The sequence below is a fragment of the Papaver somniferum genome, chromosome 3 (assembly GCF_003573695.1).
Source record: "Papaver somniferum cultivar HN1 chromosome 3, ASM357369v1, whole genome shotgun sequence".
Classification (NCBI taxonomy): domain Eukaryota; kingdom Viridiplantae; phylum Streptophyta; class Magnoliopsida; order Ranunculales; family Papaveraceae; genus Papaver; species Papaver somniferum.
Window position 1 is genome coordinate 201,328,591 of NC_039360.1, and position 20,924 is coordinate 201,349,514.

Sequence of the window (20,924 nt, forward strand, 5' to 3'; positions counted from 1 at the left end):
CCTACCTCGGTCATCTTTCAGGATCGAAAGACGAAAAAGACGATTAGTAGAGGCATCTTTTCTCATGGATTGTACCTGTTACGCTCTAGTGACATGGCATGTCTCACTCACAGATCAACTCCGCAGTTTCTTTATCATCAACGACTTGGACATCCTTCCAGTCGTGTTTTGTCTAGGATTTTTCCCACTTTTTATGTTCAGTCTCAAGTCTGTGATGTTTGCCAGTTTTCTAAACAATCTCGTTTTCCATTTCCTAACTCTGTGACTCGAGTTACAATGCCTTTTGAATTAATTCATTCTGATTTATGGGGTCCTGCTCCAATTGATGCTTATGATGGGTATAAATATTTCGTTATCTTTATAGATGATTGGTCACGTGCTACATGGATCTATTTACTCAAATCCAAAACTGAAGTTTCATCTGTATTTGTGGATTTTCATTGTATGATCCGCAACCAATTTGATGCACAGGTTAAAATTTTTAGATCCGATAATGGCACTGAGTTTGTCAAAGGCCCTCTTCCAGGTTATTTGCGTAGTCATGGTATTATCCATCAAACCAGCTGTATTGGTACTTCACAGCAAAATGGTGTTGCTGAAAGTAAACTCCGTCATATTCTGGAAACAACCCGTGCTCTTATGATTCAGATGCATGTTCCAAAGAAATTTTGGTCTCATGGTTCTCTGACGGCCACTTACTTGATCAATCGTCTGCCTAGTCGTGTGCTTGAGTTCAAATCTCCATTAGAGGTTTTAAAACATCATCAGCCTGACATTTCTCATCTTAGAGTTTTCGGTTGTGTGTGTTATGTACATTTACAGGCAAAGCATCGTGATAAACTGGATTCACGGGCAACTAAGTGTGTGTTCTTTGGTTACTCTTCTACAAAGAAAGGATATATTTGTTATCATCCACCCACTAGAAATCTACAGATTTCTCGTGATGTTGTGTTTGATGAAACAGTGGCTTATCTTCAGTGTGATTCTGGCAGTCGGTCTCAGGGGGAGTGTTATACAGATTTGGCCCCACTTCCAGTTATTAATGAGATACCTACTGCAACAGATTCCCACAAAGATAATGGTGATGGGGTAGAGTTGGTGGACTTACCTACTGCAGTGTTGGATGTGCATAATGAAGAAGTTCATGAAGAAGCTTCAGACAATAATGTTAATGTTACTGATGATAATACAGGACTACAAGATGTGCCGCATCAAGTTCCAGAAACTGAGGTTATGGTTCCACAACCAGTGGTACCAATTGTCAGAACCTCAAGTCGTGAGAAGAAGGCTCCAGAGAAATACAAAGATTTCTTTACATATCATTCCGTTGCGTATCCTATACAAGCACAATTAACTTATGATCATGTAGGTTCTTCACACTCTGCATTTCTAAGTGCTATATCCAGTCATCAAGAACCTAAAAACTATAATGAAGCAAATTCTAATCCAAAATGGAGGGCACCAATGGAGAATGAGTTACGTGCCTTAGATGTAAATAATACATACAGTATTGTCAAGTTGCCTCCCGGGAAGAAGACTGTTGGATGTAGATGGGTGTACAAAATTAAATACAGAAGTGATGGAACTGTTGAGCGTTATAAGGCAAGATTAGTGGCAAGAGGTTTTACTCAGAGATATGGAGAAGACTACACAGAAACTTTTGCACCAGTTGCAAAGATGAATACTTTTCGTGTTCTTATGTCTCTTGCAGTTAATAAAGATTGGAAATTGTTTCAAATGGATGTGAAGAATGCATTCTTACAAGGTGATCTAGAAGAAGAGGTGTATATGAGTATACCACCTGAACACCCTCGAGAAGGAGAGAGCAATATGGTTTGCAAGCTTAAGAAGGAAATATATGGTTTAAAGAAATCACCACGTGCATGGTATGCAAAGCTAAGTTCAGTACTCATCCATAATAAGTTCAAAAGGAGCTCTGCCGATTCTTCCTTGTTTATTAAAAGAAGTAATCTTGGTACAACTATAGTTCTAGTGTATGTTGATGACCTTGTGATTACAGGAGACAATCAACAAGAAATTAGAAATCTTAAAGCAATGCTTCATTCCAGATTTGACATCAAGGATTTAGGAATACTGAAGTATTTCCTGGGATTAGAAGTTGCTTACTCAAAGAAGGGTATTTTTCTGAATCAAAGAAAATATGTGTTGGACCTGCTGAAGGCTACAGGAAAAATGGGAGTAAATCCTTGTGATACTCCTACAGAAATTGGCAACAAACTTGATAATGATGGTGATGTGTTAAGTGATATTGGGTCATATCAAAGGTTAGTAGGCAAGTTAATTTATCTCACTGTTACCAAACCTGACATAGCACATGCAGTAAGCTTAGTCAGTCGTTATATGCATACACCTCGTGTTAAACATCTAAATGCAGTAACTAGGATTCTACAGTATTTAAAAGGATCACCAGGAAGAGGAGTTTTGATGACAAAGAATGAATCCTATTCAATTTCTAGTTACTGTATAACAGCAAATTCAGATGTTGATTATGCTGGATGTCCAGTTGATCGTAAATCAACAACAGGGTACTGCATATTCTTTGGTGGTAATCTGGTTACATGGAGAAGCAAGAAACAAAATGTTTTTTCTCGATCAAGTGCTGAAGCAGAATACAGAGCCATGGCTTCAACAACTTGTGAGATTGTTTGGCTGCGAGCATTACTTAAAGATTTGGGTTTTCTGTCACCTCAGCCAGCTAAGATGTTTTGTGACAATCAAGCAGCGATACAAATCATATCAAATCCCACCTTTCATGAGCGTACAAAGCACATAGAAGTGGATTGTCATTTTGTTAGAGAGAAGGTATTGGCCAAAGTAATATGCACTCCCTTCGTTCGTAGTCATCAACAACTGGCAGATGTTTTTACTAAGGGTTTACCTGTCAAGCAATTCAATGGAATTCTATCCAAGTTGGGCTCCATTGATATCTTCGCACCAACTTGAGGGGGAGTGTTGGAACGAAGGAGAATATTTGGTTTCTCTATTTATGATTGGCTTACACTGCAAGAAAATATTCTCTAGATATATTGCTATCTATACGAATATGTGGCATGTATAGGATATATATATACACGTCTTGTAAAACCTCCATTGATAATAAGAAACCCTAATCATTCTTCTCCCGTGAACGTAGGCTATAGCCGAACCACGTTAAATTGTGTTTCTTCTTTAATCTGTTTTAGTTAACTGCATAACATCTTATGCAGATCCAATATTGACTGCATAACATCTTATGCATACTGCATACCATCTTATGCATACCAACAGAAGCCATCTATTAATATTCAGTTCTCTGCATCTTTTCTTCAAAGCCGTCAAGCCGACATTCATTCTCTTTGCTGCTTTCGTTATCGGAACATCAAAATGCTTCGAGATGTCATCAAAATCAATGGATAATGATTTCGTCGTCGACCTCGGTCGATAAGACGCTGGGGGGTTATAAGTAATACTGGTCTTAATCATCTCTATGACCTTCATCTTTCTTCGTAAAACTGAAACCACCTTCAAAAATTTCTCTGCTTTCCATTTTTATGATATCTGATGGGTAGTTCTGAATCTCCTGATCATGAGAAAAATTAGGGTTACCAGTAGAAACTTTAGTAATACTGTTACGTGTTTCATCATTGGGTGGAGCATAATTCAATGGTTGAACTGATAGATCTTCTAGACATCCGGATGGAAAGTATTCTTCTAGAGAGAGAAATTTAGAGTTCATGATTTTGAAATCATCAGTTATGTTGAATAGTTTGTGATCATGCTGGGTTTGATCATATAGAATAGTGTTATCCATCATCTCCGTTGATAAATCAAAAGGTGGATTATCATAATATGTAAGTTCATAAAAAGTTGAATTGTTGTTATAAAACTCTTGATGAATATCAATGGAAGGTGGGATTGGAAAGTCTTGCTTCCTGTGTGAGAGAGTGAGAGAGAGAGTTAGAATGCATGGTACTGTGCTAGCTATATGTGCTATGCATGCAAAGGAAAAGGAAACAAAAATAGAAAACAAATACAAGGATAAGTAGAAAGCTTTCTTAATATATATCTAGTCTTACCATGTTGGTGGCTCAGGTACTGATTCCCCATTGCCAAACCAATCAAAAACTTGTTCATTCTCGATCTTTACATGGCCAAAATGGTTGATTAGATCCATATTTAGATAGTATACTAAAGAGAAAGTGAGAGTGAAACTTAGAGAGATAGAGAGATGTTTTTGGGGTTTGAAATAAGAGAAGAAAAGAAATTATACTGTATAAATACAAAAGAATTTGTAGTTCGTGCAAAAGAAAATTATTGGGAGTTACAAAAAAGGATTAACTCGGTAGAATTTGTCGAGAAATTGTTATTAATGTCCATAATAATCAACCAAGAAATTAATTAAGGATGCTGGCTGTGAATAAAGTCTTCCACTTAAATCTATGTACACGTATATCAATCTACCGTAAGTACACTGATGCGGCAGATATATGCTTTATTTTTAGGGGAGGAACTACTGTTTAACGATGTAAAATAGACTATTAGAGGTGGTTTATAACAGCGGGTGTAGATATTGCAAACGGAGAATTTGTTGTCGAATATTATGCTTTTTGTATAGCGCTTCAAAAGAAAATATACGAGCATACAAGAGGAGAGGATATATGTTATGTTTTGCGGTGAGATAAGGAGATACTCCCTCCATATCTATTATATAGATGGAATTTTCATTTTGCCTTGTACCATTATATAGGCGGAGCCAAAATTTCAAAACGAATTTTTACTTATATTATTCCTATTTATTTGCTTGGGAATCATCACAATTAAATATATGTCTCTAATATTGGGAATATGATTAAGGATAAAACAGAAAAAAAACATAAAAATTTATGAAATTCAAAAAGTTTCTTAATCTAAGAGAACTTGTCCCTCCGCCTATACATGTGGTATAGGGAGTAATAAATAAATTCAATGAAGGAGGTTACAGCACAATTAGCGTGGGTAATGAGGCATTTAAGATCTCCGGTTCATAGAATCAAGCTCTCTCTCTACATATATCTATCTAAGTCGCTAATGATAACTTTTTAGGGATTAGTGATTACGCGTTATGAGCCTTTTGGAAATGAACGAAATGGCTGCAGTTAGTCAATGACAAATATTGCATGTAGGGGTGTCAACGGGTCCGGGTCTTCCCGGGTATCACTAGACCCGGACCCGGACCCTATTTATAAAGGTCGGATCCGGGTCCTAACGGTTCCGGGTCCGGTTCCTACACTTGTGGATCCAGAACCGGACCCGTTTAAATATCCGGGTACCCGCTGGTTCCGGGTACCCATTGGGTCTTAAGAAAACTATTAAAAAAACCTCAAAAACTTAATATTTGTCTCTTTTTGGCTTGGATTTAAATAATTTTTATAAAATTTATTATTATTTCTTATTAATGTACTAAATAAAGATTAAATGTAAGAGAAAAATTTAAAACGAGTAAAATATCAAAGCTAAAACTAGCAAAAACATGAATAAAAGTATGAATAAACGGGTACCCGATACTCGCGGGTACCCAACGGGTATTACCCATTTGGACCCGTTTAGATTCGGGTCCAATCGCGTAATTACCCGTCGGGTCCTAAGTTGCTAATGGGTCCAATTTTAGGACCCGGAAACGAACCCAAATCTACCGGATCCGGTTCCGGTTCCGGGTAATGGGTACCCATTGACATCCCTAATTGCATGTTCGAGATTTCTCTTTGTTGGTGGAGTACATGGAGAATCGTAACCGCCAAACAATTTCTGGGCCGTTAAATCATGGTGACTAGTTTCACAGATTATACGTCATGATGATAGCATAATCGCTGCCTCATGGTGACTGGTTTCCCGGCTAATACATCATTTCTTAGCTGAAGTATGATTTCTTAGGACATCTCTAATGAGACTAGTAGACTACCCAAATATGGTGGTTTGCTTGTCCATGAGATAGGATAACCGACTTTTGTGCGGTGGTTCGTAGGCAACTATATGCACGAATTTTCCGAATCCGGATTATACGTGTACCATATGCGTACGAATAGAATCCTGATTTAGTTTAGCGAATTTTCGGTCTAGAACGAATTATACGCGTATTCACAAATTAATGAACTGTACTTCGGATAATACTTCTCCACATCATCATTTTCTATTGTGTTTTAATCTTTCACCATCTAACATTTTTAGAAAATGTGAATAGTGAAGGATTTCAAACCAACGATCATGAATATGCCAATGTAGCTCATTAAAATCATTAAATCATGATAACCACAAGTCAGATTATGTTAAAAATGATATATTTTACACGTTAATATATGATGGATTTATCTTTGCATGTTCATGCTTCTAAAATGAATTATACACATAACGAATTATACACATACGTATGTCGCTACAAATTACTGTCGAATCACGAACTGTGGACCGGATAGTTGACCGAGTCCAGAATTTACCTAACCGTACGTTGTCATTCCGTACGTTTCCTGATTCCGAATTGCTAATTAGGCTTAGGCTTGAGACTCAGATGGACAATCCCTTTTATTTGAGGATTTGTCCATCCATTTTGAGCGTTTGTCGCTCGTCGCTATTAACAAAAATAGGCAAATTTGTTTTTTTTGTCGTCATTATTTCCATGAACATGTCTGGAGTGATTTTAGTCCGAGAAAATCGGTATTTGGTAATGAGTGGAACCACTCCACGGTATGGTCTATGCAGGACTATTATCCTCAACAATAGGGTCTAGTGGAACTGATTTGAAAAGGACACACAGAGGATCCATTCTAGTAAGTAGAACCCAGTAACAATGCTCCACTCCAATCTAGGAACATCGTAAATTATAAATGATTTAACACGATCAAGTTCCAACAATTAACCTTGAAATGAGTTATTAAACTAGCCGAAGAGAATAATTTTATTCTCATAAAAAGATAAATCAAATAGAAAAACTAATTATCTCAACCATTAAATGACTAAAACTAAGTAATTAGCCAAATGTTGCAATACATCGTGAGTTGCAGTCTGCAAAAGCGAGTTCGACTATAAATTCCGGGCCAGATTTCGAGTAAACGAGTGCGTACAAAATGAAAAAACCTACCGAAACATGTACTCCAACAGCACTGACCAGATTGTCGGCAGCACATTTACAATTTACCCAAACTGTTATATGATAGGGGCCATCTAATTCTCGGGATTTTTGATAAGGTACACCGTATACCATTTTGCAGTTTAGTCCAACAGATCAACGGAGTATGAGAATATGTTGGGGAGTTCATTGCCGAGTTTGCAAACTTGCAACATCAAATAGCAAGGGTACCTTTGCAGACTTGCAACATCAAATAGCAAGGGTGCTTATTAATTTGAATGATCATGTACATCATGAGATCGTTGTCCCAATGCTCACAGCGACTATTAATTAACCTTGATGGTCTCTTTTAAACATTCAAAATAACCAAAAAGATAGACACGACCTTAAGTTTTTCACATAAATGAAGTTTGGTTTTGCAGCGATTTTACAAAAAATAAGAGGAAAGTAATACAAGGTTTTATTACATCAAAACATGAACTCTGTGGCCAATTACTTCCTTGATACAAATTGCCTATTGATTTTTGCCAGTCATACCCGCAAGCACCTGCAGAGATATAGAGGGATTTCAAATGTCAGAACAAAAGCGGGAAAAAAAAAGAGTTAGAAATCTACATCGGTGAATTTCAGAGAAGAGGAACAACGGCATTGTAGTTCGTAATAGGCATGCAAAGATGCCTAAAAGCAGACCTCATCCTAAAAAACAGTCCGGCAGAAGAAAAACGTTACTGTTTTACGACAAGTTTTAGCTTCTGTTAGTGATGTTGAGTACCGAAAAATCTTAATATTCACTAAATGTCTTTGGTTCTGGTGCTGATATAGATGTTTTTGTTCAGCTGTTGTATGAATCGAAAAGTAATACCAGTTCAAACTGACATCAATAGTCTTAAATATGAATCCAAAACCAGGAGAATCTTCCCTACTCCTAATCCTTCTATATAATATAAATATAAATGCATATAATTTGAGAGTCAACGAATAAGCAACTCAGATGTTAGAAAAGTTTTAACAGCTCCAGATCATGTAGCACATTAAGATAAACAAAAAGAGAGAAGAAATGCTCAAAATATCAAAGCAGAACCAAGGATCAAGGAGCATAAAATGTTACCTCTTTTAAAGCAGGCTGTGGAACCTGTTTAGATGATTCAAAGGAATCCAGGATAGGTCTGACCACTGCTGGAAGGAAGAGCCCTGGAGGTTGTTATTTTTTTAATGCAAAGGAGGAAAAGTGTTAAATAAGAATCAGATAAAACTCCAAAAACAATCAATACTTAGCACTCTTTCACAACAAATCACTAAACATGCTATTGATTGGTCCAACAGACTCCATCCCTGCCTAATAGCTTGAATTTCAGCGAGCATACAAGTATACAACTATAAACCTTTGTACCATAATGAGCCGAACCGAAGACGTTATAGTTCACACTGGATCAATTATGCTAATTAAAAAAGAGTATGGCTTGATATGACATGGTGTGGCTACCTCAATGGGGTAGAGAAAGGCATAACCACAAAGAAATGATATGATTATCCCCTTAATTGCCAAAAGGAGGCCCGGCCTATTTTATACTTAATTGAGAACTATCGGATTTTAGGAGACTAAGATGTGCTAATGATTGGTTTCCCCCTGCATCAGTTAAACTGGAGCTGGTTACTGTTCTGTGTTTAATCAGAAGGACAACTTTATGAGGCGCAAAATTATCACCTCGGCTTGCAATGCAGCCTCCAGACACCCAGTTAGTCTCTTGTGGCCCTTTTTAGTTTAAATGGTCTGCTAATCATGTTATATAAAAAGTGCTAATTCATTAACAGTGTTTACTGATGAGTGTTATGTTCGTATGACCGTGAATTTTAACTGAAACTTCCCTATATAAGAAGTGTGTATCATATACTACATTCTTAGGAGATACAAAATGCTAAATAGATAACTAATACACAAAGATAAGCTTGTAATACAACGACATAGAGTAGTATCACCTAATCAACTCTTTATCCATATGCACAGACAGCAACCAATTCTTTGCTTATGGTCAACTAATTTCAGTCCTAAACACAAAAACAGCAGTAATTTTCTACGTAATGATTTACTTCTGAAGAGGATGGGGACAATTGTTCATGACATGAACTTTCCCAATTCTTACATATCCAACTTATCAAGCCCAAAATCCCAATTTCAATGACAATACAATAGTAAACTAGTTAGTTCATTGACTCGTCCACGTTATCAAGGTTAATCCTCAATTTCATTCATGACTAGTTAGTCCATTCTTCATAGCACAAAAATGATAGTTCACCAAAAATTCATGAAACATTCACCAATAGAGATTAAATTCCATCAGCTTAGTAGCTAATTCGATATTGGAAACCTAAAAATGGAGTTTTCCAATTAAACCCAAAACAGATTTGAGAAGAAAAAACGACAGATTTGAATCCGTCCGATCAACTAAGAAAGTTAAATCTAACATTAAATACAAGAACCCCTAACTTTGAGGACGTCGATTGGTGATTTTTCAACTAAATCTGTAGTGATAAGAATGCTGATCGGAATAAAAATCTAGGGCTATATTTGAAGGTAAGGACTGAAAAATAATCTTACCAACACCAGCGAGGAGACATGAAGCTGCCACGACTGGTTCTTGGGATACGAACATCTTCAGTTTCTCCATCACCGGCATCTTTTCCTTTCTCTCTCTTCTCTCTCTCAAAAATGTTCTTCAGCCTGTAGTTCCTTCCTACTTTGACCCCTCTAGTGTTTTACTGATGAGTGTTATGTTAGTTTGCATGACATAGTACAGGCCTCCAAGTAAGGACTGTTTAGTCTAGTAGCCCAAGCCTTGCCCATGTTGCGTAAGGCTTGATTTCAGGGTATTCCAAGTCCAATTCGTAGGCCGAATGTTTTTCTTTTTCTTTCGTTTTCCCCTTAATAATAGGAAAGAAAATAGGGAAATATGGGACCACAATAGTTTGGTCCATCGGGAAAAAACCCTCTATGGACCAAAATACCCTTCTGTATTAATTTCTACTAATTTTTTGTAACAGTTCATTTTGTCTAATTAATTCCGGAGTTCATTCTTTCAAATGAACACCTAATAAAACCAAACTAAATCACATATGAAAATAGGGTTCATTCTGTAAAATGAACACACACAAAACTTCATTATTATGACAAAAAAACAGAGTTCATTCTTTCAAATGAACACCTGATAAAACCTATATGAAAACAGAGTTCATTCTTTCAAATGAACACCTGATAAAACCTATATGAAATCAGAGTTCATTCGTCAAAATACCTATCAAAAATTAACTAATTCAAACATAAAATTGAGTTAATAATTCAAGATCTAAAAACAGAGTTCATTCTTTAACATGAATACACAAAAAATATCCACAAAAATCAGAGTTCATTCAAAGATCTTCAACAGAAGGAGATCAAATCCTCTACACGAGTTCATCTTCAACAGCAGCAGCATATTTCTAGGGTTTGACGAGTTCATCTTCAACAACAACAGATTTCCAGGGTTCATCTTCAACAGCAACACCAATAAAGAATGAAAAAACAGATTTGACGAGTTCATCTTCAACAGCAACAACACGAGTTCATCGTCGTCTTCATCAGCAGATTTGAGTTCATCATCTTCAAAACGTCGTCTTCAGAAAAGCATATTTGAGTTCTTCCACACGAGTTCATCTTCAACAACAACAACACGATTTCATTGTCGTCTTCATCGGCAGATTGAGTTCATCATCGTCTTCAACAACTTCCACAGATGCAGCAGCAGACCAAATCTTCAAAAATCGTGCACATCTTCAACAACAGCAGCAGCAATGACGAAGAAAACACATAAATCTTGTTTACATCTTAAACAGTAGTAGCATCATCTCTGCAAATCTTATTTAACATGAACTTAAAACCCTAGAAATCTTCATCTTGTTTCACATGAACTTCAACAGTAGCAACGTCATTTCTTGTTTCACATCATCTTTGCAAATTAAAACCCTATAAATCTTCATCTTTTCTATGCAGTAGCAGAAAAGAAAAACACAAAGAAAAAAAATAGATCTGGAAAAAAAAAGGTGAAAGAAAGTAAATCTGAAAATGATTTCTTTTCTCTTGATAATTGAATTATTATGGGCCCAAAGGATATTTCTGTCCCTACCAAATGATAATTATATCATGCATGATGTCACTCTAGGACCAAACTATAATTTCTAGGACCAAATAATAATATATTTTAAAAATGGACCAAACAGACAGTTGACTAGGTCAACAGGACCAAACTCACTCTAATATATTATTCCTAGGATTAATTGGTATTTCCTACAAAGAAAATGGTACTGAAACATAGCTAAATAAATTGTTTGAACCTTTCTCTATCACCTAGCAAGAAAATAAAGGGACAAATCACTCAGAATTTACTACTCCCTCCGGTTCTGGAAACAAGATATTATCATTTATTTTTTTAATTTTAACTTAAAAAATAGGCCAAATTAGAAAAATGATAGTATCTCTTTTCCCAAAACAGGAAATATCACTTCTAACATGTTTAGCTAGAGTGTCAGCACAATAGTTTGCATCTCTTTTGCGCGAACTATATATCCATTCCCTCACTAATTTTAATCTAAGTAAACAATCTTGAATTAAACTGGAAATTGTCTACTTTGTACTACTAATAAAATCATTGATGGCAACTGTTATTTTTTACTATCGGTCTCCAAGTGCATCTTTTGGATTGTTTTTAGAATTGCATATTCAATTTCTTTTAGGACAATTGTAGCCTCTGCATGTTCCTCATTTAAAGTTGTTGGAGTTTTGCATTTTGCTGCTCCAAAAGTATTTGCAAAACAAATTTCAAATAAACTTATTCCCATAAGATTACTATTCGAACTATTATCAAAAGAGGCATTGACATTTATTTTTTCGAAGTTTAAGTTTGAAGGTTTCTAAGCCTCCTTCGCATTAGTTTGAATAGGTTATCTTGTTTCTGACTTCGAAAAAACTGACTCACATTCATAATTGTTCTTTTTCCCCTTAACTTCCAACTTCATGGAGTTTAAATGCAGTTTCCTATCAAAAACAATATCACATTTATGCTTCCAAATTGTCCACATATATAGGCATATAAATCTTAGAGATTATTAGTAAATAATATCATTGAAATGGTCATCAGTAAACCAAGTTATAAACCATTGCACAAAGGAAGATTTAATATATGTAGCAAACAAATTTTTACCAAGAGCAAACTATATCACGTGGGTTGTATGACATTCGGAAAAGAGATGTTGTATGGTTTAACAAGAGTCATTATATAGAGGATTACATGAGATGGTGGAATCTATTTGGATAAAATATATCTCGAACTTTTCGCGGACAAATCTTTAACATTTTTAAAAAGGTATCTTGAAAGAGGCCCAAAAGAATATTGTAAATGTATGAGCCATTATTTTGAGATTTTAGACTTGTAAATGTATATACCAAACATTTAAACATATTAAGCATGTATACATGTATGAAACAACCTTAACGGCTTTCATAGATATTTTCGGTAACAGTAAATAAATAATTCTTATTAAAGATTTGGAAGAACTAAGCAATTGTGGAAAAAAATATTTAGGTCTTATCTATACCCAACAAACAGAAACAAACCAAATGACATATTGGAAAAAGAAGCAATGAAACAAAAATCATATCATCGATAATGGGATAGTCACAATATCCTTGTTCCTTTAATAACCACCCTAAATATGATAAGCAAGGTATTAACCTTACAAATGTGAATGTAAGTGAAAATGTTAAAAATCTTTTGGAAATACCTTAACTTTTGGAGTTAATCCTTAATGAAGCTTATGCAGAAAATTTATCGGCATCCAATAGAAGGGGTCTAATTTCATGCACTATCTTTGAATATTGTAGTGTATTACTAACTGCAAAAAAAAAAATCTATTTTTTAAATATGTATAAATATGTTCTACAGAAATGTAGAAAGTCAAAAAGAAAAATTGTTATCATAATTATTCAAGTAAAGTTAATTATACTACGACTGCTAAGAATATAACTAATATGGCTGCTAACAAACTCCACCTCCAAATAAAACTAATGCATTAGCTAGCCAGTACATACATTTATATGAATTTTCATGTCTGACCAACACCCTTGATAACGACAATAAACTGTATAAATGTGAAAAAAATTAGTACTTGCATCAACTGATCTCATCTTTTAAAAGAATTCTTGCAAAATCAAATCGACGTATAAAGAAAAATTATTAGGATTCAAATCAAATTATATATTTCAGTAAATGCAACTCAAAAATAAAACCGGTAGATCATAAAATATTTAAAAAAAATGTGACATAAATTTGTTGATAAATCGAGACATTCATGAAAAATAAGAAGATAGAAGAAGCTTACGACTCCAAACACCACAGTAATTAGTTTAATTTTGTTTTTTCAAATAATTGGGCTTGACGCATCCATCTCGAACGATCTTTCAATGATGTCTCATTCTGAGAATTTGACAACTCGTCCCCGGGATACTTTTGAGAATTAGATATTCACAATAATCTTGACCGAATCTGTTGAGATAACCTTCTTTAGGAGATATCCTAGGGTTTACGTGACAGACCGAAAAATTACGTCTAACGCGACAGGGCGCGTAGGCCATAACTTCATGATGCGCCACTATGATGCTAGTAACTGGGACGTGAAGCTTCTCTTCTTGATTCGCAAATGCACGTCCATTTTCCTTTGAAACATGCTTGGAAAGCATGATGCAGCTTCTACACTGTTCCAACTTACCCTTATCCTGCGAAGGGTATAAAGCTATAAAGGATGATGTCGATGCATTTTTACATGCATCACTGACTGTCGAGTCTTGCCCAAGCATATTTCATGCCTTGGAGTTGCGCAGAGGTCATTGCAAGCCTATTTCGAGCTCCCTTTACTTATATATGCATTGTCGAAAGCATACACTGATCTTGCTCGTGCCAAGGGTACATCAGTCAGGCTCATGTTGCACTAGCCTTGCATCGTCCTTGCGATGCCAACGGATTATGCAAGATCCCCTAACTTGCATAACGATATAAATTGCTTTCCTGGCCACGCTCAATTCGTCATTGGTGCATGCCTACGTCAAACGCCTTGATAGGAAGTATGAGCATCCAAGAAATGAAAAGTCACTTTCCTCATCGATTACGAAACAAGTTTCGTATGTCTACTTCCTAAAAATCATGTAGTTAAACATAGTCTTCGAGGTATGGAATCAACCCGAAAGTTCAACACACTGACTACAAGTTGTCAGTTAGTGTTATGCCGAATCTACAAAGTCCAAATATACTATAATCTGTAATACATTATACTAAAGGTGTGTAAAACATCTAGTATATGATACTTGGGACTTTGATCACAATGAAATAATCAAGTCACCAATACTGGGGATACATATATATACTTATTATGTTAAGTTTTCAATCTAAACAACTTGAAAGAAACGTAGATAAAAATGGAACAAGTTAAGTCGGTGTTACTAACCTCGAACTAAAGGATGATGTGTTCATTGACACCGATACGTCTTCAGGTTCTTCGGAGTAACAATAACGCGTCTCAACATTTCTATTATTCCTAGTATAACCTAACGAAGTTGACTCTAGTAATCTATTCAAGCACCTTTGAGTTTTGGAGTTAAAATATGACAACCAAAGTTGAAATACCAACACTTGGTGGGTTCAACCAAGGAATGCTCTAACACATCTTCCATGTGATGCAGGTAGCTTATGCAAGATCCCCTAACTTGCATATTGGTTAGCCCTTTTTCCTTGCAATGCCCAAATTGCAACTGGTGCATGTATATAGAGTAACTTGATAAGAAGTATGAGCATCCAAGGAATGAATTGTAATTACCTTATCAAGTAAGGAAACAATCATATTTTGCCTCGCATTTGCGGGCTAGATGTTATGAGTTGCCAAAATGCCTGCAATCACCTCCCAATCAGGTGACATGAGTGATAAAATGTTGAACCACAAATGTGTTGCATTGCGGCTTCCTACGCACCCAACCCATACCGTAAAGGGATAAATCACAAACGGTAGTTCATCCATGTTGGGACTATCAATTAAATTCAACTCGTTTTGCAATTTCAAAGTCTAAGCAAAGCCTAGTTCGTATGGGCCAAAGGGTCATTTGCAAGATATGCATAAGACCGTGCATAATTGATCCTTCCTTCGTTATGCATCATTTCGATACATTCTGAGTTTTGCAACACACAAAAATGATGTTTATGCATCATGGAGCTATTTCAAGTAAGCAGCACAACATAATAATGCATTCACGTAATATATGCTTTACCGGCCAAGCTTTATAGCTTTAGGATGCATCTTCACTTAACGCACCTTAAACCAACACTGCTTTCATATATATATATATATATATATGTGTGTGTGTGTGTGTGTGTGTGTGTGTGTGTGTGTGTGTGTGTTATTAACTTTTTTACAAAAAACAAATCGGGAGTAAAGTGACATATACCAAGTCCACCAGCTTCTGCGACAATGAATTATGAAAAGATGCATCATAGTGATGTAATTTCAGTTCTACGCCAGTGATCAACTTGCAAAGTACAATGCAATGTAGCTTTTCGCCGGCATCCCACTTAGGTGATGCACCATAGTGGTGCAATTTTAGTTTTGAGCTTATATGCCCTGCATGCACAAGACATGTAAATGAAGATTCATCTCATTCAATGGCCATCATGCGAAAAATAAGGGTGTAACACTTAATCTCCAAGTTGTGCGGATTAGCTGTTCCTATTCCGCTAGATATTCAAGATCCCATTTCTGGGATCTCTCTGATATAACCAATCATGTGTTTTATGAAAGTTGTTGGTGCGGTGGCCTCTACTGATGGCAGTGGTACTTCCGGAGCTATGTAACTTGAAATACATGCTGGAGAGGGTAATGGCTCCAGTGTTGGAGGAAAAGATGATGTTTCACGTCACGATATGGTGCACTTATAATGTTTTTTGATTTGGTTTATCATGATACAAAATAATTTAGTTAACAAGAGTTTCTTCATCTTATTAATTATCCATACAAGAGAATCATAAAATTCCATGATTGGGGATTATTTTATCTGAGTCAAATGTATTCGATAGTCTAGTTAATATTAATTTAATAGGCGAGTAATCTATATATTCCTCAATCCGTTTAAGAATGGATTATACTAGTAGTGTGATGGTGCATGTTCAACGGAAAAATGTTTAACATAATATATTTATCGTAGTTTATCCAATGATTATAATCAGTTGAAAATATGTAACATATGTAAATTGGTTTAGTAATCCGTTGAACAAGGAAAATCAACCTGTTAGAGTATTGCTCGGTCGAACTCGCAGGTGTTGCTATCTCAAGCATTTTTGTCAATGTTAGTGATCAAAATTATAAGTCTTGATTTCTAGTCTACTATAGCTAAGGTCTCGGACTAGGATAGAAAGTGTAGTTGAGCTCAAGAACTCCATGGAAATCATCATACAAAACGAAGGGCTACTCAAGGAACCGGTGGATCTTCATCGACTAAAAGGTATGTGGAGACTTGAACTTATCTATCACCAAAAAGTCTATTTATCTCCTATCTTGAGACAAAAGTCGTTTTGCTACATAGACTTAGATTATACACATTTAGTATTTCGAGCCGAGTTTATCTCGCCTATTTATTTCTCGAAATATGTGTTGGTAAGCTTTCGCTTTAGACAAGTTCATCTTTGCCTGGTGACGAAAGTCATGACAAGTTTCAATCACTTTGGAAATTGCTTACTTTGACGAAAAATAGTTTGTGAATAACAACTATATAATAAAGTCCTCTAAGAATGTTCCAAATGATTCAAATGGGAGTTTAGATAATATAACCATTGGAGGTGTTTGAGGGTGAAAACGGTTTCTGCTGATTTCGGTAATTTCGTGTATGTGGGTAAGCAACGAGTTTAAACCCTAAACAATGTACTGCAAAGGAGTACTTTGATTCGAGAGATCCATCTGTACAAATCCGGCCTAAACCAAGAAATGGCCGTTCCAGACTTGCTTCAGTCACAAAGTGAAGGAGAAGGGTTGGTCTTAGGGAGAGAAGCGAAGAGAGTGTTGAGACTAGAATAATTGATTCTGGAAGAGTAGTTGTATGACGACTTGTATCAGAAAGTGAAACGCTAGCAGATTGGGAAGCTAACAAGTGATTTCTGAGTGTTGTATTCCCCTGACCAAAACTTGTTCTTTGGTGGAAATAGGTGAGACCTATTTATACAAGTCGCAACAAAACGTACCTTGGTCTCGTAAGAAGTGGAAACGGTTGAGTAAATGGAAGAAAGCGGAAACGGGTAACGCCTGGAATTGGTGTTTCCATAATGAAGGAAATGTTTCACCATTACTTCTTGTGTTTACTAACCGCCTCACTCTTATGACACTTTCTTGTAACGGGCGTAGTGTACGCCGCATGCTATAAACCGCCAGACCAATACCCTGATGAGCATCCCCCAGTTTATGACATGTTTTGATGTCTTGAGTGTTTTCGTGGAAAACGTGTAGCATGTTGTTTGGAAAGTTAATATTGAGAGGCTTGCCAGTTCGGTGGTGACCTTCGACGGCCGAGATTTTGCATCTTGAGAGGAAGGTTAGTCGTTGATTGTGGTTATCTTCCGCTGGTAGCCAGTGGCATGGCAATGGTGTTGGCATGGCTTGCGCATGCTCTTGGCGTGGCTGATTAGGGTTTGGTGTCGTGACCAAAGAATTTGCATAGCTAAATGTGTGTCATGGACAAAGATTTGGCAGCGTAGCTAAAGGTTTCCACGAGTCGTTTGGTGTCAAGTTTGTATGGCTGAAATCTGCATCTTAGGAGGAAGGATAGTCGTTGATTGTTGCAACCTTCCGTTTTTGGCAGCCAGCGGCATGGAGGCATGTTTGGCATGGCTATGGTCAAATTAGGGCTTTGGTAAAGAGGCCAAATTAGGGTTTTGGCATCGTGGCCAAGAGTTGGCACCGTAGACAAGATATTGCCACAAGTCGCTTGGTGGCAAGTTTGTAAGGATGAGATCTGCATCTCAGGAGGAAGGGTGGCCGTTGATTGTTGCAACCCTCCGTTTGGCGGCCAGCGGCATGGAGGCATGGCCAGCACGGCTCGTGCATTCTCTTGGCGCGGCCCAAATTAGGGTTTGGCACAAACCGTGGAACTTTGGCATCACGGCCAAGAGGTTTCCACAAATCGTTTGGTTTGGTGGCAAGCTTGTACGGCTGAGATTTTCATCTCAGAATGAGGGGTAGCCGTTGATTGTTGCAACCCTCCGTTTGGAAGCCAGCGACATGGAGGCATGGCTTTGGCATTGTTTAGGCGTGGCCAAATTAGGGTTTGGCGTAAACCGTGTAATTTGGCATTGGGCCAGGAGTTGCCATGCGTTTGGTGGCGAACTTGGACGGCTGAGATTTGCATCTCAGGAGGAAGGGTAGCCGTTGATAGTTGCAACCCTTCTTTTGGTATCCAGCGGCATGGAGGCATGGACGACACGGCTTTGGCATGGTTTAGGCGCGGCCAAGCTAGGATTTTGGCATAGTTTTAGCCGCGTCCAAAATTAGGGTTTTGGCATAGTTTAGGCGCGGCCAAAATTAGGGCTTGGTATTGGTCCAAAAGTTGCCACGCGTTTGGTGGCGAACTTGGTCGGCCGAGATTTGTATCTCAGAAGGAAGGGAAGTCGTTGACTGTTGCAACCCTTCGTTTGGGAGCCAGCGGCATGGAAGGGAAGCGCTTGCGGCTTGGAAGGGAGCCGCTGGCAGCGTGCAGCTTTGTCTAAATTAGGGTTTGGTATGCTGAAACCCTAATTAGCGCCCTTTACTAGAATCACTGTAGAATTCTCGTGCGAACTCTGATTTTGATGGTCCTCCCCTCCATTCTGCACGGAAAAGAATTTCCTATCTCTCCACATGGGAATATTTAGGTTTTTAGCTCGTTCTGGAGGTGAAAAAAACCCGAAAGTAAAACTCAGGAAGAATTCAAGAGGGATGTTGGCAGCCAGCGACATGGTGACATGGCCGGCATGGCTTTGGCGTGGCCAAATTAGGGATTGGCATTGGTCCAGAAGTTGGCACGCGTTTGGTGGCGAACTGGTACGACTAAGATTTGCATCTCATAAGGAAAGGTGGCCGTTGATTGTTGCAACCCTTCATTTGGCAGCCAGCGGCATGGAGGCATGGCCGACATGGCTTTGGCAATGTTTTAGGCAAAGCCAAATTAGGGTTTGTCCAGCAGGGATGGCATGCCATTGGCGTGGCTGGCAGGGTTGGAATTCCTTTGGCACGGAGATGTGGCTGGCATGGCATGCCATTGGCACGATGGTGCGGCTGGCATGGTTGGCATGCCTTTGGTGCGAAGATGTGGCTGGCATGGCATGCCATTGGCATGATGGTGTGGTTGGCATGCCTTTGGCGCGGAGATGTGGCTGACATGGCATGCCATTGGCACGATGGTACGGTCGGCATGGTTGGTGTGCCTTTGGCACGGAAATGTGGTTGGCATGGCAGGCCATTGGCACGATGGTGCGGCTGGCATGGTTGGCTTGCCTTTGGCACGGAGATGTGGCTGGCATGGCATTCCATTGACACGGTGGTGCGGCTGGCATGGTTGGCATGCCTTTGGCGCGGAGATGTGGATGGCATGGCATGCCATTGGCACGGTGGTGCGGCTGGTATAGTTGTCATGTCTTTGGCGCGGAGATGTGGCTGGCATACCATTGGCACGGTGGTGCGGCTGGCATGATTGGCATGCCTTTGGCGCGGAGGTGTGGATGGCCTGACATGCCATTGGCACGGTGGTGCGGCTGGCATGGCGGCATGCCTTTGTCACGGAGATGTGGCTGGCATGGCATGCCATTGGCACGGTTGTGCGATTGGCATGGTTGGCATGCCTTTGGCACGGAGATGTGGCTGGCATGGCATGTCATTGGCACGGTGTTGCAGCTGGCATAGTTGGCATGCCTTTGGTGCAGAGATATGGCTATTAGGGTTTAGCGTATCGAAATCCTAGTTTAAAATATGTGGCACGCGCGTTTGGCACGTTTGGCTAGTATGCGCGCCTGGCATGTGCAGAGATGATGCCATTCAGTACCGAGGGCTCTGCCGCGGAGTATGGCGTATACATAAAAAAGGTACCCCGGTAATTTTACGCAGACATGTTGAATGGTTCAATAAATGTGCTAGTGGCGACATTATTACTCAAGTGTGACGTCACTGTTTGACTAAGGTTTTACGATTTTAACCCTAAGCTAAAAACCACCATCAAGAAGAGGATATAAGCATTGTTGTTGAAACACATATATGTACAAGTCTTTATTCCTTGAACCGAAGTTTGCGAACTTTGTTGATCAAGTGAACCGGAATAGTGGCGTGAGCTAAGTCCGTGAACTGGCGGAAGTTCTCGCCCGAGAAAATCTGCTGGAGTTTGTGAACTCCTTCTGGGAACTTAAGTCCGCGAACCCAGTCCGCGAACTTGGGTAGGTTATATATAAAAACGATGATTGTGAACTTATCCATATTAACTAAGGAATGCATTTGCAAACCGTGGCTATATAGTTTATAAACCGATTCGAGTGAATCAAATCGTTTTTGCTTCAACTGTGTCATGTGTAGTACATAAGATTTCCTAGCAATTGAACAACTCTCTAACTAGTTCATTTGAGTCATTTGAACTAGTTATGGTGAAGAAGAATATGGTTGATATGAAAATTCTCATATGGCTAACCATTTGGTTAACTATTGTTGAACCAACATATGTACAAGTTTGGGTACGGTTACACAAGCCTAG

At 38.2% G+C, this 20,924-nt stretch overlaps 1 protein-coding gene across 1 annotated transcript; it reads right to left on the minus strand.

The window, feature by feature from the left end:
• Nucleotides 1–7,340: 7,340 nt before the first annotated feature.
• On the minus strand, nt 7,341–9,851 carry LOC113358425. Its single transcript, XM_026601987.1, has 3 exons — nt 9,696–9,851; nt 8,208–8,290; nt 7,341–7,646 (listed from the first exon to the last, which is right to left on the minus strand). Exons 1-3 carry the CDS (start codon nt 9,772–9,774, stop codon nt 7,614–7,616), a joined length of 195 nt encoding a protein of 64 aa, XP_026457772.1. The 5' UTR covers nt 9,775–9,851; the 3' UTR covers nt 7,341–7,613.
• Between the last annotated feature and the right edge of the window lie 11,073 nt (nt 9,852–20,924).